This window comes from Entelurus aequoreus, linkage group LG06 (genome assembly GCF_033978785.1).
Source record: "Entelurus aequoreus isolate RoL-2023_Sb linkage group LG06, RoL_Eaeq_v1.1, whole genome shotgun sequence".
In the NCBI taxonomy this organism is placed as follows: domain Eukaryota; kingdom Metazoa; phylum Chordata; class Actinopteri; order Syngnathiformes; family Syngnathidae; genus Entelurus; species Entelurus aequoreus.
Window position 1 is genome coordinate 85061408 of NC_084736.1, and position 27170 is coordinate 85088577.

Below are 27170 nucleotides of genomic sequence, written 5' to 3' on the forward strand. Positions count from 1 at the left end.
AATGTTGTTTCTCATGTTTTCCATCACCGCTACTCCTGGTGACATTCCAACACAAAAATTGGTAGAAGAAGCGTGACAAAATCAAAAGACTCACTGCTGAAAAGGGATGAAATGTTGTTTGTCCTCGTCGTCTGTTTTGCCATGAGCGATATCTGTTATGTCCATCACTGCAATGACAAAAACATCCCAGTGTGAAATAGACTGCCCAGGACAAGCTCGTGTAAAAGCATGTCTTTTCTAATCAAAAAACAACTGCACATCTCAATAGCACTTGGACAGGGTTGAAGATGTCATACAATATAAAAAAAAGAAATTCCAGTGTGAACATGAAATATCTTGTCTTTGCAGTCTATTCAATTGAATAGAAGTTGAAAAGGATTAGTTGTATTCTCTTTTTATTTACCATTTACACAACGTGACAACTTCACTGCTTTTGTAGTTTGTATTATTATTCTCTAGAAGACCAAGCAAGTGTGTATAAGCTGTGCTAAGAAGTAGAGATACAATGCACACCACCACCTAACTTATAGCGCTAAATATATTTGGGGTGGTCCTAATGAAAGAACGTATGAGAAACAATTATTATCAATATAGTGGACGGCGTGGCGCGATTGGGAAAGTGGGCGTGCCAGCAACTTGAGGGTTCCTGGTTCAATCCCCACCTTCTACCAACCTCGTCACGTCCGTTGTGTCCTTGAGCAAGACACTTCCCCCTTGCTCCTGATGCGCATTGAGTACCTTGAAGGTAGAAAAGCGCTATACAAGTATAACCCATTTACAATGTAATATGTTTATGGGCTTTCTAAGTTAAACCTTTGAATGAATGTTTAGGTTGTGTTCAAAAATAATGAAATAAATACAGAATGTACAGTTGCACTCAAAATGATTTAACCCATTGTAAATGATACATATTTTCCAAATACAAACTTTCTACAGATGGCCAGAATACAAACACTCAGATGTGTTGAGCTATTTAAACAGTTGTTGTTTTGTTGGTTCATTGTAACCTACAGCAAGTTTATAACTTTGCAAATAAATAGAATTTACAATAAGGGTTGAATGATTTGGGGTGCAACTGTGCATTGCGAAAACAACACATCAAATGTTGCGGTAAGACTTTAGCACGGGGCTATATATTGGACTTGTGAGCAGACAAGTCTATTGCCACAGATGGACTATTATTCTGTGCACTCAGCTCTTCTGCATCTTTCATTTAAAACACCTGCCTTGGTCAACAATCAACTGTCACAGTATTCCACTTTTCTTTGGCATTAAACAAAAACAAAATGGTGCAGTCTCGAGCTGTGTTCAACTAATTCCATAACTTATTTTGAACACAAAAACAGGTTAAGTACCCAGTGGAATTTCAGTCCCTCTTTCGGTTCAACATTCTTGTGTGTGGTCATTTGAGTGTAGAGCAGACTGGAAACATCTGAAGAACTCAAAACTGTCCTGCTTTATTTCTTTTCAAAGCCACATCTTGCACTCTAAAAATACAACTTTTGCTACAGCAACGAGACTTTGTCTTTTATCAAACAATGTAGCTATCACAGCAGAAAGCTCAATTATTTTTGTTTTGCCCCTCACACATGACTTCATTCATTCACTAAGTGCTAGCATACTGAAATGATGTTTACAGAATTTGAGTGTACGGTTAAGAAGTTGATTGCTACTATGTCTGAGAAGTCATGTTTAAATGCAGCACAGTTCACTCTGTCAACTTGCACCACTGGATTGATGGCCACAACCAGAGTGTGACAGACAACTATACTAGCAAGACACCAGACACGTGTGTGTGGGTAGGCCTCTCTTGATAACACATGTTGCTGTATTGTCTCACAAACTATACTAGCAAGACACTAGACATGTGTGTGTGTGTAGGCCTCTCTTGATAACACATGTTGCTGTATTGTCTCACAAACTATACTAGCAAGACACTAGACACGTGTGTAGGCCTCTCCTGATAACACATGTTGCTGTATTGTCTCACAAACTATACTAGCAAGACACTAGACATGTGTGTGTGTGTGTGTGTGTGTAGGCCTCTCTTGATAACACATGTTGCTGTATTGTCTCACAAAGCCTGAGCAGCATTATTTTGAGAGCAAATTAAGAACCAATGTAATAATAATATATGATAATTAAACCTTTCAAACACAACAATAATAATAATGATAATAATAATAATACCTGGGATTTATACAGCGCTTTTCTAAGTACCCAACGTCGCTTTACATGTAGAACCAACAATTTTGCATTTCTCATTAGTATTTTAAACATTGTAATTGAAAGGTCAATAACTTGAAATAAAACTTCAAATTAACTCTCAATCTCTGTTCGCAAAAATTGCCCTTCAATAAATATTTAACATCTTAAAGTGCAGTTATTCCCCAGTTGGAAAAACTGGATCAGGTAGTTTTTTTTTTTCTTGCCATCACTTTCAAACAAATTGTGCATACTGGCTTGTTCACCGTGTTGATGGCTCATCTTGTCCATTCAGCATGAAGCCGTAATAATCCAGCAAAGCGACATTTGACTAAGCAAACATATTTTTTCCTCTTAATTTTTGTTATTTTGTGGTGCTTCTCACGCCCGACTAGCAAGGCTTTGTCCCTGCATGTGTCCCTCCGCCCACAAAGACAAAGATTGTGGATGGACGACAAGAGGGTCCACTCCGTTCATTTCATTATGCTATTGAATAAAGAGAGCGATGCACTGAGTGAACCCTCGACCCTGATAGAAAGCGACAGACAAAGAAAAACACACAATTTTACGACGCTGGCAAAGTTATCAAGAACATTTTCATTTATCCTTTGGTTATTTATTTGAAGGACTATCTATTAGAGCTCCTTGGTTTAAGGTTTACAGCTGCATGTCTTCCATCCTCATAGACAGTCATTCTCTGGTGGCTCCTGGACCTCTTTTCAGTGCCTCAGCAACAAAAATATAAAATAATCTAGCAATTGGGTTTTGGATTTGTACTCTATCAAATACTTTATTTAAAAAAAGGTTCTTGTACTCTATCATAACTCTTTGAGGTGGCAACGACACTTTGCAGTGCAATTTGAAACCCACTTTCATAAAACAACTTTTGTCTACTGCTCTTAAAATGTTAAATGTGCAAGTCCTATCTCTTGTTGAGCCTTGTAAATGTTTGCCTGCAAGTATTTAGTGTTTACATAAGTTGTTGAAATAAAATGTAGATCTTAGTTGTCTATTTAATTATCATATTTAAAAGTGTTTGAAATCTGTAATGATAATCGCTACCGTGTATATGGGATTTTTAATGCAAATTAGCATTGAGCAAGCACATTTGTTTTAATGCATTTTGTTTACATTGAATGTCACAGAGAAATGATGTTCTATACTAAGTTACATCTGTTTTTTTGTGCGCGTTCAGTTTTATATTAACTTGGCTCTGAAATGGAACTCAAATGGTGTCTTTATTGAGAACCTGTTTTCTCTCTGCTAAGCTAGCAAGTTAAAAGCAACCATTACACTTGTTACAATCAGTTTTACTTTTTGGATACAAATGTTTTGCTCCCGAAATGTTCATTAAACTTCTTTTCTGCTGGCACATTGTTATTATGCACTCCCTTAAATTTGTGTTTGTCATCAAGGTGTGATGGTGGGTCCCATAGCCAAGCTAATCGAGAACCACTGCTCTACGCAGTGGCCTAGTGGTTAGAGTGTCCGCCCTGAGATGGATAGGTTGTGAGTTCAAACCCCGCCCGAGTCATACCAAAGACTATAAAATGGGAGCCATTACCTCCCAGCTTGGCACTCAGCATCAAGGGTTGGAATTGCGGTTAAATCACCAAAATGATTCCTGAGCGTGGCCACCGCTGTTGCTCACTGCTCCCCTCACCTCCCAGGGGGTGAACAAGGGGATGGGTCAAATGCGGAGGACAAATTTCCCCACATCTAGTGTGTGTGTGTGACAATCATTGCTACCTTAACTGTAATCAATCAATGCTATAATAACACCAAAAGTGTCTACGTACACCAAGTCAAATATGTATAAAACCTTTCCATAATAGCACCAATGCGTGCAAAATACTAGGCAATTCATATACCGTACTCAATTCATACACTTCCTATAAACTCCAAAAATGTCTCTTGAGAGAGAAGTTGTTGTCTGGCAAGAATAGTCTAGCAGAAAAGTGTTCCTGATCTCCATCTTACAAGAATGAGATGCATTAGGATTGTGTATTCTACGCAGCTCTCTTCTTAAAGTCTTCCTTTTTCCTGGCAGAGAAGAAAAATGTGACGTCTGGGTTAGACACTTTTTTTCTGGCAGCGTTTTCACTCCCCTCGGTGAAAAGAACGCCTTTTGTCAAATAGGCTAATCGTCAGGCCAAAAACAAAAAGACGAGTGCTCAACTCATTTCCATAGACGTCTTCCATAGCTGAATGGAATCATTTTCTAGGTCACAAAACAGGTGTTGCCGTTTTATTCGGCACATGCCTTTTTCATTTTACACTTCAGTACAAATCAAGAAGGAGAAATATCATTTTCATGCTTGAATGGGTTCTCTTTTGGATAAACAGACATTAGACAGAAGACTGAGGAAAGCATCTCACCAGCCACACCAAAGGGTCTCCTCAGCCCGCCTGTTTGTTTCTTTCCCTCCTTCAGCTCCATGCTTCCTACTCTGATGATCTGACACACCAGGAAGAGACGCTGCCTCATCAGGTCACTTCTGCTAAGGTCCTACATGCAAAAAGTCAACCATAAATAGATGTGGGTCAGAGTTGACGTACAGTGTCAGTTTATTAGTATTAGGTGTTGAAATGCACAAACATAGAATCTGTCTTCATCTTTTGGATTATCTTTAGGTCAAATGAGTCATGGTGTGCTTAAAAAAAGCTTTGGCATTAAAAGTCCCCCGCGGCTCAAATGCAGTGCTGGGTTTGCAAAAAAATGAGTTTTTATTTTAATTTAAAGAACATTTAAAATGCTGGATGAAATAAAAAAGTAATACAGAAATACTTTTAAATTGTGAAATATATGCAAGTAGGCGTGTAACGGTACACAAAAATGTCGGTTCGGTACGTACCTCGGTTTAGAGGTCACGGTTCGGTTCATTTTAGGTACAGTAAGAAAACAACAAAATATACATTTTTGGGTTATTTATAGGGATGATGTTTGATAAGAAATTATCGAGTTCGAGCCTATTATCGAATCCCCTTATCGAACCGATTCCTTATGGATTCTCTTATGGAGTCCAGATAGGTTGTTGTATATGGAAAAAAACACACAATAATTGGTTTAACAAAAGCTCACTTTTATTATATAAGAAAACAATTTAATCTAATAAATAAATAAATATTGACTGTTACCCCACTAAAAAAATAAAATAAAATAAATAAATATTTGCTGTTGTTACCCAAAGTATATTAAGTGGGATTTTTCATCAAAACAAATATATACAGTAACACAAAAACAAGCTGTCTCTGTGATCACTATAGGTGTATAAATAATAATATAGTGTTAAATAAAATCAGTCCCTTGGGCACAAAACTGAAAATAATACAGCTCTCCAAAAAGTGCATTTCTGCTGCTATTTGACATAACTGTTTGTTATGATGCTTTGACATTTTTGCACTTTATTTCTTTATTGAAAGAAAATTCTATGAAGAGAAAAGTTGTTTGCAAATGTGGTTACAATGCTAAAAAAATGAAAAGCTAAAGCTAAAAAAAGAAATACACTTTATTGAGTTAACATTATTTCTTTATAGGGGGAAAAATGTTATGAGCTAGAGAATATAACAACTACACTACCCAGCATGCAACGGGAATGACGAGCATGCGCGGTAGCCCCGAAAAGTGTTGTTGCATGTCGTCACGTATGAATGAGGTTATGAGCACGCTGTGAAAGTAAACGTCAAGAACTAAGCCAACACGCCTCGTCTGCATTATTTATAATTAGACAGACAACACATCTACAGTGTGATTTTGTAACGTTTACAAGGAAAGAAAAACATAAGTTAAAAAAGGGAGATGTCATATATGTATGTGCTGCGGTTGCTTTAAGAAGGTTGTGACAGCTGCCGTAAAGGAGGTGCGTTGCTAGCCTGGTTGCTATGTTTCCGGTTGGTGGTAAAAGTGTTGGTCATGTGTTTGTACCCTGCTCAAATCTCTCAGTAAAGTTATTCATTGGATTATACCTTTTGTTTTGAACTTTATTACACCTTGGAGCGCTTTTTCCCGTCCATTGTTTTTCCTGCTTTCGCTATCTGCGCCTAATGACTGAGCTACGTGACGTCATTTCTTGTGATGTCACACGGAGCATTTCTGGTCGGGACGGGATTCGTTCCGAGGGATTCGAATAAAGAACCAACTCTTTTTCTTTACTATAGTGGTCTCGATAACGGGTACCGGTTCTCAAAAAGGGATTCGAGTCCGAGAACTCAGTTCTTTTCTTATCGAACAACCGGGAAAACCTGTTTCGAGTATCATCCCTAGTTATTTATTTACCAAATTTGCAAAATCTTCCACCAAAAATATTTTTCTTAGTGTAATATTTGATGTGAAGTAATGGGAACCTTGGATAGGTCAATAATTCATAATAACATTGATTTTGATTCAATATTATGTTTTGAGCAATGACAGTTTGAAAGAAAAAAAAACAGCTTTGTTTTATTAGTCAACATTGCAAGTTTTTCTAAATGACATTTAACCTTTAAGCTTTTTTATTTCACTTTTGTTATGTTTTTGTTGATTTTAATAGTATTTTTAGAATGTGCCGTGGGCCTTTAAAACATTAGCTGTGGGCCGCAAATGGCCTCCGGGGCACACTTTTGACACCCCTGCTATAGATAATAAAAAATTAAAAGTGATAAATCTATGGATAAAAAGCAGAGCCTGGCGACGCATGCACGTTTATCATAACTCTCTCTCTCTCTCTGTCTCTGCCCCTCCCTCACCAATGCTGCTGTTTGTTTTGTTTTTAACCCCTTCTTAACCCTGAACGTACATTGAAAAAACACGCAACCCTAACTCAAAATGCCGGACATTTGAGGCATTTAAGAAACTCCGCCCTGACAGCTCGGCAAAAGAGGACATGTCCGGTGAAAAGAGGACGTATGGTCAGTCTATCCTAGCCCGTTAGCTGCTAGCATGCCGTGTGTTGTGCATGGTGTGGATCGTTTACACAACGTGCGTTACGCTACTTAATATGTCCGTGTGGAAAGTCGTTCGGTACACCTCCGAACCGAACCCCCCGTACCGAAACGGTTCAATACAAATACACGTACCGTTACACCCCTATATGCAAGGAATAAAAGCTTAGTTAAACATTCAGGGTGTGAGGAGCAATTTAAAAGCAAATTGTCCAACTTGTCAGATTTCAGGAGGTAATGGATGATTTGTGTCAGAAGCAGGAGTACAGTCACTGGGTTGGGTTGTGGTTACCGTAAAGAGTGCTGGCAGGTTGTTGAGTTTTTCTATTTCTTTAGGCATCCCCATACTGTCCCACCGCACCAGGAAGTTCTCACTGCGTTGATTGAAACAAGGATCGCATTAGGAAACACATTTTCAAAGCATCAGGTTCAATTCAAAAAGAGGAAACATGTATTCAATTTAGCTACCGCTTGTCCTTATTAGGGTCACAAATGAGCTGGAGCGTATCCAAGCCAATCACAGGGCCCATACAAACAATTTACACCCTCATCCACACCCATGAGCAATTTAGAGCAGGGTGGGGCAGCCCGAGGCATTTCAAGGGCCTGCCAGAAAGTGTGGCTTCCCAAATTGAATACACTTTCATTCAAGCTCACACAATCATTGATGGCTAACGAGTTGCTAACTAGCCTTAAACGCAGCTCAAGTGCTACGAGGATGACTCAGCAATCTGTAGCGGGGTTCATTTCAGAATGACAAATACTTTATTAATCCCCGAGGGCAAACTGAGATTTTTTTATTTTTTTTGTGTGCATGAATAGATACATGCAAAAATGTCAATCAATAAATGACAAGACGCTTGGTATAAAATGTTACAGTAAACTACAAGGCAGGCAAACTGGGTTCCATCCTTGGAGGAAGTGGTAGCAAGAAGCTTGCTTTGCAAATGTATGTTTTACATTTGTCATGTTGTAGGGAAATAATGAGGGGCTTGAAATAAGATTCTACTTACTCCAGTTTAGCCCGGCAGTCCTTCATCCATCTTATTTGCACTAATCAAAAGAACAATATTCTTTAGGGTAGTTGTGTTTCACACTTGAAACACTTTGTTAGGCCTGCAGCCCATTAGCAACGCTTCTAAACGCAGCTTTTTTACGCAGAGTGTGAATCAATCAACAGTGTGCATGTGCACCTAATGTTGTTTATGAAATCTATTTTCAAACCGTGTCTGTGGCGATAACTTCAAAATGTATATTTAAGCAGTTTACATTGTCTGGAGAGGGTGGGGCGTGGTTTCATTTGCAATCTGCCTCGAGAATCAACAGATTAAAAAATGGGTCATAAAAGTGACTGTGAAGCAAAATGTACACCAAAGGATAGCCGATATGTAGACCACAAGGAAGTGTTTTAAATGTAGATTACAATCATCATAGGTCCCCTTTAAGAGGAGTTCCATTCTGCAGCAAAATGTGAAGAATTCAATGTCACAGTTGTGACACATTTTAAGTCATTAAAGACTATAACTATCTAGGATTGGGAGGCAAGATGATCATTCTACATTAAGTCTAAATAACCTTGGCGTATAGTTAGAAAGGTGCTAACCTGATGAATTCTGACTGATCTGGGTCATAAAGAGACATGAGCAGCTCAGCATCTTCTCCAATGTTGCATACAAAGTTTTTCAGGTTCATGAGTAGACTGTAGGTGTGCACAGTATTAAACAAAGCTTGGCGCCTCATCTCAAGATTTTGTAGTCGTGTCTGCAAAATAGCCCCCATGTAGGGAGTGGAAAGAGAGAAGAGGTGAAACAGACAAATTCTGCTAATACAATTAACCTTAAAAATAAGCACTGTTACCTTCTCCTCTTGTATTCTGTCATCAACACTGCGGGATGCAGTCTCATGGGCCCGAAACAGACTGACAGTGCTTGTGCAGTCAGGATCCAATGTGTTTCCTGCTTCATCTCGCACAACCAAGTCTAAGCCCAGAATCCTGAGTGCCATAAAGAGTACAAGATGGAGTACTGGAGTGTCACAAAGCCATGACTTAAGCATACACACATTTGACAATGGTGTCAGAGGGCAAAAACACGATTCATACCGGTTTCCGTAATCTATCTTGGCAGTGACTTTCTTTTTGAGTTCTACAAGGTCATCCTTGGGAAGTGTTCCTGACACAATCTGTGATCGATATTCAATGAGACTGTAAGCCATCTTCTGAACAGTCCGGAACAGGGTGGCTTTGTTCGCCTGTAAGACAAAAAATGATGGACTTATAATATTGAAAAAGTGCATTTACTAAGTAAAACAAACTGAATTAAAACATATCAGTGGAGTGTACATACCACAAAGAGCTTGTGCCATATCTGTGCCCATTCTCTCAGAGTAGCCCCGAGCTCTTGCACCAGTGGTAAATCTGATGGAATAATTATTTCCTGCTGGCTACCAACCACAAAAGCAGAATAATAGGGTATTGGAAAGATGTTTCATTGCTCACAGAACACATCACATTATAAAGTTTTAACAGAACGGGAGCATTGTATCTCTATACATGATGAATAAATGGATGTTTTTCCTGTCACAGCCAAGAAAAGCACTTCTGAACCCACACTTAGGACAATTATAAATGTCCTGTTATGTCCCTGGCCGTACGTCAAACCAAAAGCCAAAGTGTGTTATTACAAAGATGACATGTTTACTTGTGTGTGATCTTACCCTGTTCCCTCCACTGAAGCTTCCTTTAAATGGATGTAGGAAGCCGGGAAAATGCCCTGAGAGGAAGCAATTAGTTGAAACATTAGGGTTGCTTATGTAATAGTAAAGTAACATCTTTAAACATTGGAATACTTCTAAATAAAAATAATCGTTTAATAGCACTTCAAAGACACCTATTTTTGCTCTCTTCTCCCTCCAGTATGGAAGTAAAATTGTCTCACATCAACTTATATATATTAATATGATATTAATACATATGCATATACTGTATTTATAAATATACAAATACAAATGTGATATACAAATAAATAATTTGTATAAACACGTATTTGTAAATATATTTTTGAGATTTAAAAATATATACAAATAACATTTTTAAATATAAAAATGTGACATACAAATAAATCAAGAATTTGTATAAATAAACGTGTATTTGTAAATATATTTTTGAGATTTGAATAGAAATATATGCTTGATTATGTATTTGTATTTGTATTGAATTTGCATATGTGGATCGCTTTTTTGCTTTTGTGTCGGTGAGACATTCCTCCCACAAACCAGATGCACAAATAAATGTGACCTACACACTCCCCTGAACAACCAGCAGAGGGCACTGCAGCCAGAGCGGTCTGGGTCAAAGAGCATTATATGCATTATATGCAAAATGCCCGGAGTTCTCTGCACAAAAACAATCCACGTCTTTACAGAGAGAACGCACAACGGCCTGAGCTTGCTAACGTTAGCGTTGTATTAGCTAATGCTAATTTATCCAGTTAATCTAAAAGACCGTGCTAGCTGCTTATTTTATTGTATCAATGCCGTTTAATGACCTTGTCCTGATGTAGATACTGATCTCTTATCAGTGCAATGTGTGTCAAATCATCATCATATATCAATCATCATATGACCCTCTCTAGTGTGCCTCTGATTGGCTGGCCAGTGTCTGACCATGTATATGACCCAGACCGCTCTGGCTGCAGTGCCCTCTGCTGGTTGTTCAGGGGAGTGTGTAGGTCACATTTGTTTATGCATCTGCTTTGTAGGAGGAATGTCTCATCGACACAAAAGCAAAAAAGCAATCCACGTATGCAAATTCAATACAAATACAAAATCAAGCATATTTATATTCAAATCTCAAAAATATATTTACAAATACATGTTTATTTATACAAATTCTTGATTTATTTGTATGTCACAATTTTTATATTTATACATTTTATTTGTATATATTTTAAAATCTCAAAAATATATTTACAAAAACGCGTTTATTTATACATGTTATTTATTTATTTGTATATCACATTTGTATTTGTATATTTATTAAGATATGCATATGTGTTAATATCATATTGATATATATAAGTTGACAATTCTACTTCCATACTCCAGCCTGTAGAATTTATGATCGCTGTTTCAGTGTTTGCATTTGCTTGCTCACCTGCCAGCTTCCACATTCAGTTTGAGTCCTGTGCTTGAGTGTCGGTGTTTTTGTGGCAATAAATCAAACTGAACAAGATGATGAAAAAAAATCTACATTTCCTTGTGATAAAAAGGTCTGAGGTGCATCAAGTCTCATGGTCTTAGACAGCTACAAACGTTTCAGAACTTTTAAAGAGTCATGTTTTAGCCGCAAACGAGGCAATATGACCTCAAATCTATATTGTGATGTATATTGGAGTATGCCTGCAGCCATTGATTATTCTAGTAATTGAGTAATCTATCAATTACTTTGTTTGATTAATTGAATAAAACACTTTTTAGCCTTATTGCGACTTTAAGGCAAAATGTTTAAAAATAAACAAATATTAAATATTTAAATTGTTTCACTGCCCTAGTTAAAATGTAATAATCACTTATTATTTTGTTGTTTCAATACTTGACAGTAGTTTTGGAGGATACTATAAATGTTGGTATTGATCCAATACCAAATAGTTACATGCAGTATTGGTCATACCAATGCTCATACCGATAATTTAAATGTTCACAATCATTGAATGATTACATTTTTGATGACAATTACAATCAAACAAAAACACAGGATGATGGTGTAACAACATAAAAAATGATTTATTATTATTGGCTTTGATTTGAATCTGTTGGATTTTGCCATTAATTTAAGCTCTACTGTGTCCAAGGACTTATTTCCTGAGTATGTAAACAAGAACAAAAACAGCAAAATATGTTGTGATAATAAAAAATATTTTATATGGATACTTTACTTGGTATGTTACTGCTGATATTTTATGGATCCACCACCTTTGTTTCATTCAAAAACTCTGCCTTACTGTTAGCATATCATCGTATAGTGTGTAGTGTAGCGCGTTTAGCTATTCCTCATCCTCCACGGATGATACTTGTGAGTAAAAGTTGATTTTCCACCATAAAGGCAAGAATTGCTGACTTAAAAGTGGCTTTGCGCTGTATAGGTGCGTTAGCTGCTTAAGAAGACCCTACCGCAGACTGATAAAAAAAACATGTATGCATAAAAAAATGAATGATATGAGACAACTACAATCAGGCCCAGTTCGAGGTCATTTTGACGCCCCATGCAGTAGTGGACTCCGCACGCCTATGTCATTTGAAATGTAAAGACAATACATTTGCAACACAACAAGAAGAAAAAATATAACCTATTTAAATAATTACCCTGAGAAAATAACTAAAACTACTAAATGTAGTGGTTGCTAGAAACTACAATGCGAGCTGAATATGAATCATTTTGCCACTAATCCCAACTTTTACTGTAAATGAGAGAAACTATAATCATTTAATAAAGTGTCACCACATCATTTTTTAGTCTGCACAGTTAGACAGTATATGACATATAGCATTATTGTTGTGAAGGCCAAAAGTGCTGGTGCGTAAAAAATAACTCTTGACGGGGGTCGTGTAGGAATGACCCCGAATTTCCACTGAATGCGGAACGGCTGCGGACCGGCTTCACTGCGGGAGGGTGCCGCCATCTGCCGTGGCTCTGTCGTGCAGCAAAATAGCGCATATTTTTAGGAGATCTCGCAAATCCACGCATAATCACGTGATAAAGTAGGCAGTAATCAAGCGAACCACAAAACCTTTATTCTGTCCTTCCAGAGAAGCAAAAGCAAATAAACTTGGTGCTTTTTTTTTTTGCAGCAAGCAACAATACAACAGTAACATCATCCCTAGCGGGCGGGTCACACAATCAGTCCTATCAGCTGATATTTGACACAGACCCCCATATATTCCCATTTAGCTGCCCGAGATATGCCCGTAGTTATTCTTTCATTTTGGACCTCCAGAATCCGCATGTGCTCATCCATTTGTGTCGACAATATGAAATTAAGTCTGAAAACCATTGACAAAGTTAAAGTTAAAGTACCACTGATAGTCACACACACACTAGGTGTGGTGAAATTACCCTCTGCATTTGACCCATCTCCTTGTTCCACCCCCTGGGAGGTGAGGGGAGCAGTGAGCAGCAGCGGTGCCCCCAATTCCAAGCCTTGATGGGGCGGAACACTGTAACCACAAGGCCACTGAGCAGGTTAAAGTTGACTTCATGTCCGTCGCCGCCTATTTGGACCTTTCAAAGTGTAAAAGACTGACTATTTAATTTGGAAAGTAAACCGGATACTATATTTAGTGTTTGTGCATGACTTCCTGTCCAATACTAACAGATTTTAGCTGAATTGAACGGATTTGTTTTGGCGTCCGGGAAAAATAGAAGCTCTGCATATATGTAGCGCTGGAATGCAGAACAGCAACGGCATGTTGGTGACGTTCCGCAGGCGGTGGAAATTGACACACTGACTTGAATAAAAACCCAAAGAGTGCGCCAATGCGCATGTGCCGGTCCACATTTAGTGAAAATCCGGAGTTACCGTATTTTTCGGAGTATAAGTCGCACCGGCCGAAAATGCATAATAAAAAAGGAAAAAAACATATATAAGTCGCACTGGAGTATAAGTCGCATTTTTTGGGGAAACGTATTTGAGAAAAGCCAACACAAAGAATAGACATTTGAAAGGCAATTTAAAATGTCTAAAGAATAGTGAACAACAGGCTGAATAAGTGTACGTTATATGAGGCATAAATAACCAACTGGTATGTTAACGTAACATATTATGGTAAGAGTCATTCAAATAACTATAACATATAGAACATGCTATACGTTTACCAAACAATCTGTCACTCCTAATCGCTAAATCCCATGAAATCTTATAAGTCTAGTCTCTTATGTGAATGACATCAATAATATTATTGGATATTTTACGCTAATGTGTTCATCATTTCACACATAAGTCGCTCCTGAGTATAAGTCACACCCCCGGCCAAACTATGAAAAAAACTGTGACTTATAGTCCGAAAAATACGGTAATAAGAGTCCTCTAGACCAGTGGTCCCCAACCACCGGGCCGCGGACCGATTGGTACCGGGCCGCACAAGAAATAAAATTAAAAAATTCATTCACACCTGGTGGTGGTGGTAAGCTACTTTCATCATTCATTCACACCTGGTGGTGGTGGTAAGCTACTTTCATCATTCATTCACACCTGGTGGTGGTGGTAAGATACGTTCATCATTCATTCACACCTGGTGGTGGTGGTAAGCTACTTTCATCATTCATTCACACCTGGTGGTGGTGGTAAGATACTTTCATAGCCACAGCTGCCCTGGGGTAGACTGACGGAAGCCTAGCTGCCAGGCCCCTCCGACCACCTCCTATCATTCATCATTCAGTCACCAGTGTGAGCGGCAAGGGTGAAGTGTCCTGCCCAAGGACACAACGGCAGCGATTTGGATGTCAAGAGGCGGGGAACGAACCTGCAACCCTCAAGTTTCTGGCACGGCCGCTCTACCCACTACGCCATGCCGCCCCACTAGTGATGTTTCTCAAGGTCCCGTTTTAAGGTGCTCTCTTTTTATTCATTTGGTCTATTCAACTGGTGGCCTGTGATTTCACTTTAAAATAAAAAAGAAATGCTCACATTTTTGCAGAAGGTCCTTAAAAACAGCAAAGTGCTACTGAAACTTTGACAAAATAAGTAGACTAAATTCAAATGTGTACTGTAGAGGACACTAGTTCTCCGGAATGTACCCAATAAAACTAACAGTGAAGGCAGGAGTTCAGCCGGTCCTTAGCTTTCTGGAAATGTGGCCACCAGAACAATTGAGTTGTATGGAGATATACGCTATGACTGCTAATTACCAGTGTGGTGGATGAGGGTCTGCACTGCAAAGTAAACACTCAAATAATAATTGCATAGTTCTCAATGCATATCACTTTATTTAAGCATCTTCTCAAGATGTTCTTGTATATGAAATGTGATCCTTATATAACCAAAATTGCCCCCTTAAGAGTTTAGCAGTTAAAACATAAATATCTTGTTGGAGAACATATAATAAGGTCACATTGGTCATTTTGCAACCTGTGTTAAGATCAGAAATATGATGCGTTAATTAGGCTCATACCTTATGTGATTTGTGGCGCAGCGTGTAGCCTCGATACCACCCTGAAGATGCACAGAGAAGAATGTTACACAGAGACAATGAGATGAGAATAATGACAGTCCAGGCTATCAGTGTTACAATGTGGCAGACTGCACACTCATTTCCATTATCAGATGGAGCGTATTTAATGACAGATAGCGTATCATCGCATCGTAGTTCTTACCGCGGCTTGCTTAGAGAAAGAATAGACAGATGTGTCGGGGCTTGTTGCATATTTATGCTCACTCACCTTCCAATTTCTCCAGTATGTGTACCGTGTCCCCCACCTGCAAGCACAGCTCCGGCTCACCACTGGGATCATAATTGTAGATTGCTAAAAGAATACAAAGACTTTGTTTAGTAGTTGGTCGTTACAGAGTCGCTTACAAAAGGCAATGAGTTATTTTAATTCACTCCCTTGCGTACAAACGTAGTCATTTTGTAATTGGAACTATGCCCTGAGTTTAACAGATAGCTTAAGACAAGGTTTAAAAGGCTGTGCCTTTATACTCTCTTATGTCATCTATCATGTCATTGTGACTATGGGTCAATATTTACACCCTGCAGGTTGTGTTTCTCACTAGTAAAGCCTCAACTTCCCTACAATCATCCTGGCCAGCAGTCATCCACGAAGGTGACCCCGTCTACTGTGCTTTTAAATGACCACCATTACAGAGTTATGGCCACAATCAAATGACAATACACAGGCAAACACATACACGGAAAATATAATTTCCAAAGAGAAATCCATAGCGCAGATCTTTTTTCATGACTTGAGGGAGCAGCACAGGCCTACAATGAGCAGGTCCTGACTTGCAATGGCTGGGGGCTACATTTCACTGCACGCTTCAACTGGCTTAAGTAATCATACATTGTTCTTAACACCAAATGTTACAATTCTTCTCCTGCAATGAGTTTTAAAAAGCTAATCAGTTAGAGAGCTTTTGTACTCTGCTCTCGGATTCTTATAAGTTGTCAGAGTCATATCTAATAGCACAACTGCAAAGACTCCAGACTGCGAGTGACATTTTAAGGGGAGTACTATTGTAGCAAAACCATTTGCAAATGCGTATTGCAATTTGTGTGTGCGTGTGTGTGTAAAAAAAAAATGTATGTCCATGTTCTGATTTGTTTGTGTGAAAGTAGGCCTGGGCAATATGGACCAAAAAGTATATCTCGATATATTTTTACTTAAACTCGATGTTCGATATATCTTGATATATTTTCCGGTGAAAGTATACATATAAAGATATTCATTTTTGAGCGAGATTCACTGAAATTGAAGTGAATGACAACTGTACTGTAAACAGTCAGTGGCACTTTTACTAACCAGTTGGTCAAGATGGGTATTAACAGTACTTTTATTAACCAGTTGGTCAAGATGGGTATTAACAGTACTTTTATTAAACAGTTGGTCAAGATGGGTATTTACAGTACTTTTATTAACCAGTTGGTCAAGATGGGTATTAGCAGTACTTTTATTAACCAGTTGGTCAAGATGGGTATTAGCAGTACTTCTACTAACCAGTTGGTCAATAATAATAATAATAATAATGGATTAGATTTATATAGCGCTTTTCTAGACACTCAAAGCGCTTCACAGAGAAGTGAGAACCCATCATTCATTTTTACAACTCATTCATTCATCATTCATTCTCCGGTGTGAGCGGCACCGGGGGCAAGGGTGAAGTGTCCTGCCCAAGGACACAACGGCAGCGATTTTTGGATGGTAAGAGGCGGGGAGCGAACCTGCAACCCTCAGGTTTCTGGCAAGGCCGCTCAACCCACTACGCCATGCCGCCCCGTCAAGATGGGTATTAACAGTACTTTTATTAACCAGTTGGTCAAGATGGGTATTAACATTACTTTTATTAACCAGTTGGTCAAGATGGGTATTAGCAGTACTTCTACTAACCAGTTGGTCAAGATGGGTATTTACAGTACTTTTATTAACCAGTTCGTCAAGATGGGTATTAACATTACTTTTATTAAACAGTTGGTCAAGATGGGTATTTACAGTACTTTTATTAACCAGTTGGTCAAGATGGGTATTTACAGCACAGAAAAAAAATGTTTAAGTAGTACAGAATTACATAACATAAATAAAATAGATAAATATTATTTCTACGTAAAATAAATAACATAGCTGTGCAAATAATAAATTATTGGCAGCATTTCTTGTGTGAAATATGCCCGGCTTGGCAACTGAAGAACAGTTTTGATTTGGGCTTACATGGTAAACAAGTCAAATGAATGTTTTATCCAGACGCATACATTTGTCCAAATGTGGCCAAGTAGACGCATTGTGGGTTTCCTGTACGTGGTCTACATGTTTAAAAATATATCGATGTATCTTACAAAATCCATATATCGCCCAGCCCTAGTCCGCACCTTGCACCCAGTGATGTTAAGCACGTCAATGTTGGGGAAGCAAAGTCTGGTAAAGTTAAACAGAGATAGGGACATTCAAAGTTATTGCACCAATAACTCAATAACAAAATGTCTTTGAAACACAACCAATGTCTCCGTCTAACCACTGTGACATTGGTAATGAGCTACAGACAACAACACAACACAACAATTTGTCCCCAGAGCAGTAAACTGAGATAATTGTTTTTGGTGCTAAAAAAGAAAGGTTTAAAGTCATCCAACACCTTCAATCACTGTCCCTGAAAACCTCAAATAAAGCCAGAAATCTTGGGGTTATTTTAGATTCTGATTTACATTTCGACAGTCACATCAAATCAGTAACAAAATCGGCCTACTATCACCTCAAAAATGTAAAAAGACTTAGAGGGCTCATGTCAGCTCAAGACTTAGAAAAACTTGTACATGCCTTTATTACCAGTAGGCTAGACTATTGTAATGGTCTCCTTGCAGGTCTTCCCAAAAAAACTGTCAGGCAGCTACAGCTTGTTCAGAACGCTGCTGCTAGAGTTCTAACAAAGACCAAAAAATGTGAGCACATTACACCAATTCTTAAATCCTTACATTGGCTCCCTGTACATCAGAGAATAGATTTCAAAATCCTCCTGCTCACATATAAATCACTACATGGTCTAGGGCCCAAGTATATCACTGATATGCTCCCACTATATACGCCCTCTAGATCACTAAGATCTTCTGAGAGCAATCTGTTAGCGGTTCCAAGAGTAAACTCAAATCAAGGGAGATCATCATTCAGTCACTATGCAACACATAGCTGGAATAAACTTCCTGAAGATGTCAGACTCTCCCCAACTCTCACTACTTTTAAAACTAGACTGAAGACTTTTATGTTCACCTTAGCTTTCAGCTAAATCTTTTAATCTTTTAACTTTTAACGTCTGCACTGTTTTTATTTTTATTGTCTGCATTTTAATTTTGCTTTTATTTTCTTTCATTTCACTTTGTTGTCTGTGAAGCACTTTGAGTCTGCCTTGTGTATGAAAAGCGCTATACAAATAAAGTTGCCTTGCCTTGCCTTGCCTAAATATAACGTTAGTTGTTATGAAGTGCACAAGGGCCTTCTACACAGTGCAGCCACCATATAAATGTTTTATCATTTCTAATTAAAAAAAACTAAAAATATGCCCAAATTTAAGTAGTCTCATATTGATAATACCACATGTATTATTTTGGATGAATCCTGTTTTGTATATTTTTAAAGACTATTTTAAGTTGGCAAACAGTCCAACAATTTGGGATTTGGCAGCATAATTAAGTTGTTCAATTTTGAGAAGCTTTTTTCCCTGAGCCAACAGACACTGTTATAGATTCCAATGAATACTTCAATAGGTATAGATTTAAATTAGTGGGACCACAAATACTAAATCAGAGTCCTTTGATGAACCCTAAATAATTGACCATACTGTAGCAGTAGATTAGTCAACAATTAAAAAGTGTCACAGCTGAACGGTTTGAAGCTGCTGGCAGCTCATTAAAGTTAAAGAAAATTAATAAAAGTCTATAGTTTTATACACTGGCTGGATGAGAAGCGTAAAAAGACATTCCAAGTTATAGCAGAAGTGAATAATTGATTCTAGCAAGAAAGCTCTTCAGTCTAGACTATGGAAGACAGTAAATGTCAGGCTGCTTCAAAGAACTGGAAAAAAACTATTGTGTAATTTAGTCCCAGAGTCGCCCTCCATCTATTTTCTATAGAGCTGATCCAGCTGAGCCTGTCCATGCTGACTAGGAGTGCACTGACACAAGACTATTGGAAACATCCCGGACTTGAGCAGCATTCACCCACCATCTCAGAGCATTAATACGGTGAAAATGTGCTGCACTTAAGGCAGGGGTCAGCAACCTGTGGCTCTAGAGCCGCCCTAGTGGCTCCCGAGCTGCCCTAGCGGCTCCCTGGACCTCTTTCAAAGATGTGTGAAAATGGAAAAAGATGAAGAAAAAAGATATATATTTGTTTAATATATTTTCTGTAGGAGAACAAACATGACACAAAGCTTCCTAATTGTTATAAATCTCACTGTTTATGTTATACATGCTTCACTGAGGAGGATTTGGCAAGCACCGTTTTGTCCTACTAATTTCAACGATCCTTGAACTCATCGTAGTTTGTTTACACGTACAACTTTCTCAGACGCTGCCACAGAAAGACATGTTTTATGCCACTCCTTCTTTGTCACATTTTGTCCACCAAATGTTTTATGCTGTGCGTGAATGCACAAAGGTGAGCTTTGTTGATGTTATTGACTTGTGTGGAGCGCTAATCAGACATATTTGGTCAGTGCATGACTGCAAGCTAATCAATGCTAACATGCTATTTAGGCTAGCTGTGTGTACATATTGCATCATTATGCCTCGTTTGTAGCTATATTTGAGTTAATTGACTTATGTCCTCCGTGTATTTGATTTATATTTGCATGTCTCATGACACATTATCTGTATGTAATATTGGCTGCATTTCTCATAGTTGTTTGTGTGCCGTATTGTTCCAGACCACAGCAAACGTTACCCAGCTTGCAAAGATTGTAATAAATCCATTAGAAGAAGACAGTTTCCTTTAACTTGGACACACACATCTACACCTTTGGTCGTTCTGAGCCAGTCATTTCCAGGAGTTATCTCATCCTGTGAGAAGCCTCCATTTTACTAATGTTTTCCAATGTTGCAAAAATGTGTAGGATAAAAATTTAAATACAACATTTCTGTCAATGAAGATGTGTGTCAGCCTTTGATAGTAGGCTAATATAGCTAATATAGACACTTACATCATTGCCTTCATTATAACACTTATAATATGGCTTTTTATTTTTTGCGGCTCCAGACAGATTTTTATTTTTGTATTTTTGGTCCAATATGGCTTTTTTAACATTTTGGGTTGCCGACCCCTGACTTAAGGTGTGAAGTACGGCTGTAACAACTACTGGTAATAATGAAAAACCGCAGTAAAATTCTCAACGGTTAGTATTACCTTTTCAAATGATCATAAAATGGTGATTGATGATCACACTTCAATAAACTCAAACCGCTGATACTGCTCATAGCTTGGGGAGTGTGCTAATCACTAGCTAGCTTGAATGCTAATATGAATACCACACACAATATTAATATCAAGACAAAGACAGCGGTGGTTGCTCCCTCAGGAAACACCGCCCCGTATGGTTATGGCTGAAATGAATGTCACACACACACACAGGAGCAGTGTTTCCCACACATTCATTTATTTGTGGCGGCCCGCCGTGAAAGAATTAAGGCCGCCACAAAAAAATAAATATTTTTATTTTTATTTTTTTTATTTTTTTTTTTTTTTTTTGTGTCCTGTCAAGCTTCTCAGGCAAATCATATAGTTGATGTAGATGCCCATATCGGCTGTTCACATTTACTTTACAAAAGAGAAGTGTAGGATCAAGATTTTTGGAGCTCTTTGTTCAGTGGATCAGATGTTTGATGAAGCTTTGTGTTTATCTACCACCACTACTGTTTTCTGTTTATTTGTTACTGACTGTGGCAGGACACCTCTGCCTCTGTTTCACTTTATGTTGCTGGTAAATAATATGGTTGTAGTAGTAGGCTAAAGTTAAATTTTTTAGTATGCACTAATTAAAGGGGCAGATCTTTAAGAGACAATTTAGCTTTTATATTTTTATAAGATATATTTTTTGTAAGAACCACAATTAATAATGAATAACTTATTGTTCAAATCTGTATATAAATATGTACATTAAGTGTTGTAATTATATTGTAAAATGGATGGATGGATGGATGGATGGATGGATGGATGGATGGATGGACGTTTAAAACAAAACTGTTATTATTAATTAGTAACTTTACATTTTTTGAGCCTTTTTAGAGAAAATCATATCATTGTAGTAAATTATGCAAATTACTCGATGATGTCATGTGACCACGCCCATAGCCACGCCCATAGCCACAGGTATCTTGGCAGTTTATGGGAAACACTGCAGGAGTATAACTAGATCATGACGCCGGAGCATAATAAAGACTTTGAGTAAGAGGCATACCCTTGGACTGTTTGCACACACATTCACACCTTTACTGGGAGGAATTGAACCTCTGCTGGCTGCACAGAAGTCAACTGAGTGAACCACTACACTACCAGCGACACATTGGCACAGCAACATGCAAAAGAGCAGAATCTAACACCTGACATAATTAGTGTTTCCAACTCCCCAGTAAGGAACATACAGTAGCTATTGGCTGTCATAAAAGTTGCTACAAGTCGTTAGATGACGTCATCACCTTGTTTGCATAATTTTTTGCGATGGATGCTATTGTAGAGAGGAATAACGTCGTGGGAGAAATAAAAAGTGAATTTAAAAAATGCTAAGTCTGATCTTCAGTTGATTCGTAGTTTGTGTTCTTTAAATGTAATTCAATTTTGTTTTGTATTGTTAAATGCAAATTAAAGACTGGAGAAGTTGTGAAATTCACAAAATCCCTTGACTGGCTCATGAACAAATGATTAAGACGTTGCAGTGATTTATCTTAGTGTGACAGGGAAGAAACCTTTACATTTAAAATGACATCTTGCGTTGTAAGCCAGGAATCCCACTGAGGTCAAAATACATAGAGGAATTAAAAAATATCAGTCGGGATTCAAGGGGGCCCTTTTGACGTTCCGGAATAAACGCAAGTATGGCTTCATGTAACAATCGCACACTTCTCTTTGACATGTTGTCACTGCTAGCAGGATGTGTCTCTGTTAGAACAGAATATTACGTTAAAGTACCCATGATTGTCACACACACACTAGGTGTGGCAAAATTATTCTCTGCATTTGACCCATCACCCTTGATCCCCCCTGGGAGGTGAGGGGAGCAGTGATAAGCAGCGGTTGCCGCGCCCGGGAATCATTTTTGGTGATTAACCCCCAATTCCAAGCCTTGATGCTGAGTGCCAAGCAGGAAGGTAATGGCTCCCATTTTTATAGTCTTTGGTATGACTCAGCCGGGGTTTGAACTCACAACCTAGCCATCTCAGTGTGGACACTCTAACCACTAGGCCACTGAGTATTAAGATACATTTAGACAGCGTGGACACGGCAGTTAGAGAAGGCTGCACTAGGCCTACTGCGTGGCTAGCGTAGATAGCAGCCAACTAGGGAAGCGTGAACAAGTCAGTCGGTGTAGGCTGCACTCTCGGTTGTACTCGGCCTGCTACCGTGCTGAGCTCTGAGCACCCAGCCGGAGAGTGGCCCAGTTAGCGGTTTTATCCGGAATCTAAAAAACAACAACACTTTGGCTAGAAAAATAGCAGACTTCCGCTAGGTAGCGGACATCTGGGATGCCTGGCAGCTGCAGCTTTGAGTGCTTTGGAACGGGGGAGGGGCACAAGGCAGTACCTGTCACTGCTCGTTAAAAGCAGCGTGCTGTCACCTCAGAGTCTCCAAGACACAAGAACAGTCTATGAGACACAACAAAAACTTCCAATAACACAGGAAACGGTTGCTAGATTTGTTGCTAGTAGCTGTTGACAAAAAAGTCTCCAAGAGGATTTGGAAAGTCGCGAGATTTAGCGATAAAGTTGCCAAGACTGGACATAATTAGAACATTTGTTTGTACTTTAAATAAGTTATTTTCAAATTTAAATTAAAAAAAAAATCTCAATCTACTGTCTAGACCAGGCCTGCCCATTACGTGCAGGGTGTGTCAGTTGATCGCCAGCCAGGCATTCAAAAAAATCATCCTAAAAATGAGCGATTATCAATCTTCACTATGACGTGACTTTCGTCACTTGATTGATATTGGCGTCATCTTATGAGCAGCCAGCTCAGTATTGAGGGAAAAAAATGACAGACCAGAGGCGGTAAACACTTTTTAATTTTTCTCGCGGCGTACCTGCCGTTAAAACCCTAAAGACCGACGACGGCACACTTCCTGTCGTCACAATAAAAGTGCTGCTCTATCCTGCCGACGCTAGCAAGCTACGGAGTTTGCTGTCAACGTATGTCTTGTAAAGTGTTTAAAAACTAGACAAATAAGATGCCAAAAAGCAACCACTTTCATGAGGTATTGGACAGAAAAGAGGACTTTTTTTTACCTCCACAATGTAAATTCTAAAATGTGGAAGTTATCAGCTCTACTGAGGATCCTGTCTGATTGCAATCACTGCAAGTCATCGGAATCTGGTCATACAGCAACTTATATTCTTGTCTTCATGAAAGAAAGGAATCTATGTTATGGTTATGGTTAGAGTTTATTTCAGACATGGATACAATGACGACATGATACATGTGTTAAACATGCTTGTATTTTTATTAAACACCTTTAAAGTGTTAACAAAAATTGTCTGTTTCATAAATAAATAAAAATTAGGTATACATATAATATAAATATAATATGTAATACATCTTTACAGTACAGGCCAAAAGTTTGGACACACCTTCTCATTCCAATGCGTTTTCTTTATTTTCATGACTATTGAAAGATTGTAGATTGTCACTGAAGGCATCTGTGAAGTGACAACCCTTTCAGGTAACTACCTCTCGAAGCTCATGGAGAGAATGCCAAGAGTGAGCAAAGCAGTAATCAAAGCAAAGGGTGGCTATTTTGAAGAAATTAGAATATAAAGCATGTTTTAAATTATTTCACACACACACACACACGCACGCACACACGCACACACGCACACACACACACACACACACACACATGAAAATGAAGTCACCTCGACTTGGTCATTTGAAAAGTAGCTCGCCTGTTGAAAAAGTGTGGGCACCCCTGGTCTAGACAGACAAAAAATATTGAGTTTTTTAACTGTGTTCCACTTAATTCCACCTTTAAAGATATTCATAAATCAAAGAATATGTCTAAGCTTCAAAGCTAAGGATGAAAAACAAATCAATTGGGCAAGAGTGTGCTTTCAGCTTTTTTTTTTTGGTTAAAAAATGTTTTTGTTAGAATTTTACTAAACTAAATTTACAATAACCTTTCTTCAGATTTTTAACTCTTTTAAGAGTTTTTCACAGCATTTAATGACTGCAATTATTCCGTTTGATCAATCATATCTAAAGGCAAGCAGCAACACTTTTCTCACAAATCCAAGTGCATAAGAGTTTATAAGTCAATGATCACACTGGCTAGCAGTTAGCTCGCTAGGATCTCTACATTACTTCAACTGCATTCATGTTTGCAAGACTGACTCTCTATACAGCATTCATGTTGACATGTTCAACAAAAAGACAGCTTTAGGTATTTAATGTTGTCTTATTTAACATGTAAGTTTGACTACTCTCGACCCAACTTCTTCTGTTTGCTGTTCAATATTTTAGTTTTTTATACATCAACTCTTTTTTTTCTTTATCTCTTTAAATATTCCAGTGTTTCCCATACAGCAGGATATCTTTGCTTTTCAATGTTGAATAAAAAAAGGTTTCCTCAGAAAACAATGTTTACTTATTACCACATTAACACATACAAGAGTACTGAAAATTAAGTACTGGTATTGCTTCTCAGGTACAGTCAATTGGTACCGTATCATTTTAAATGTAAAAAGTACTCATCTCTATAACTAGATCATAACGCTGTGCGCAATACACTGAAGTATAACCAAGCCTTACCTCCTAACTAGAATTGAATGATATGCCCCACTGACAGACACTTTATGGACCGCAATAAAGCTCATGTGTTTCTACTTTTGCAGAAAGACAACATTGTAATGTCAATTGAGCTGCATGAATAAAGCCTCACAGTGCATGAATACTCATCGGTGTATTCTAATGTGTCAAAACAGAAAACATACGAAATAAAGAGCAGACAGTAAAATTGTTTAGTTTAGGTTTTGTGGCTCGTATTTGTGGCTGAAACTGTTGATAACATGTCTCATAAAGTAGTTACATTTATTTGAATGTATTTCATTTTTTTAATTGTTCATTATTATCTGTTTTTTTTTCTTTTATTTTGATTGTGTTGGTATTACTAATTTTGTTTTCACCATACTATTGGCCATGTAAGGCAATTTAATTTACAGAGCACAATTCATACACAGGGCAATTCAAATACAATAGAGGCTGTAGTTTCCACCAAATGTTGCTCACACAGAGGCGATGATTCTTTGTCAGACAGTCAACATACTGTGGTTTAAAGAACATGACATCATGAACAGTATGTTGAGATGTATTCATGGGGACCTGCAATATATCATCCACAGGTAGCATAATTCTGCTCAATAAAATACTGGCCTCCGAAAGGAGTTAAGAACAGAGGGCCGTTTTTCCCCATGGAGACGCCATAAAATGTGCATATCATAGAGGTAACAGTTAAGCTAGCATTTATTCCCCTATGTCCATCACACTAAACCCAACCAAGTGGGACACCGTCGTGTCTTTTAATATATTTACATGCAGTCCAGATTTTATTATTTTTTACTAGTTAGAATTATTAAATTATTCATCAAAGCAACATAATATGAATCAAAGCTTTTTTAAGAATCAAATTAATCTATTTAATCAATTGTTGCAGCCCTACTCAGGCTGCACAATTTTGAGAAAAACCTAATTGCGAGTTTTCTCTCCAAAATTGCGATTGTAATTCGATTTGCAATTATTTTCTATATTTCATACATACAAATACATAAAAATGTGAAGGAAGACATGTTACTTTTAGACTGCCAACCAACATATTCTTGTCTCAAGGTGCATTAGAACAATACGCAATCATTTACTTTAAAAAATATTTGGCTTTATGCAGACAGACTCAGAGCTTTTGTCTACATCATCCTCTTAAACTGAAGATAACCGATAAAAACTATACAGTGATTATGTTATGTAATCATCATATATAATAATAACTCAAGTAACCATTTAAAAGGATATAAACTTTTATTTCATGTAGAATTGTTTACCACTGTACTGTAATTAGAAAGTAAATAACTTTTAGTTATCCTAAATAGATAAACAAAAACGTAAAATGTATTAATTTCTGTAAGCAAACTTTAATTAAATATTGAAAAAGTGTGGTTATTTCCCCGTTGGAAAAACGAGGTCGGGTTGTCTTTGTTTATTGCCATCACGTGATCGCGGCATTTTTACTCGTTGGTCTGTTAATGGGCGTATATTGCCCATCCTATTTGACGCTCAAATATTACAACAACAGGATATTTCACATTGTAAAAATGTCAACTTTTTGCTGTTATTCATCACACTAATTAAAACCTTGATGTGGATTAATTGTGCAGCCCTAAGCCCCACATCTTGTGCAGCTACATACTAGGGTTGTGCGATGGATGATATACGATATACAGTGTTTCCCACACATTCATTTATTTGTGGCGGCCCGCCACGAAAGAATTACGTCCGCCACAAATTTAAAAAAATAAAATAAAAAATATATATATATACACTACAGTTCAAAAGTTTGGGGTCACCCAAACAATTTAGTGGAATAGCCTTAATTTCTAAG

The 27170-nt window shown here is 37.9% G+C and overlaps 1 protein-coding gene across 3 annotated transcripts in view; it reads right to left on the bottom strand.

Annotated features, from left to right (window-relative positions):
* Positions 1-27170, bottom strand: part of LOC133652695 (dedicator of cytokinesis protein 5-like) — a 74310-nt gene that overhangs the window by 33818 nt on the left and 13322 nt on the right. For all 3 annotated transcript variants that reach the window (XR_009826609.1, XM_062051708.1, XM_062051707.1), the window contains exons 2-11: positions 15560-15643; positions 15292-15332; positions 9841-9896; positions 9471-9567; positions 9227-9375; positions 8983-9118; positions 8729-8886; positions 7418-7499; positions 4585-4714; positions 95-167 (exon numbers count right to left, since the gene is read on the bottom strand). Coding sequence is in view for 2 of the 3 variants with exons in the window: in XM_062051708.1 (XP_061907692.1) it covers positions 95-167; positions 4585-4714; positions 7418-7499; positions 8729-8886; positions 8983-9118; positions 9227-9375; positions 9471-9567; positions 9841-9896; positions 15292-15332; positions 15560-15643 (1006 nt within the window). In the remaining variant the exon portion in view is untranslated. The remainder of the gene's footprint in view (positions 1-94; positions 168-4584; positions 4715-7417; positions 7500-8728; positions 8887-8982; positions 9119-9226; positions 9376-9470; positions 9568-9840; positions 9897-15291; positions 15333-15559; positions 15644-27170) is intronic.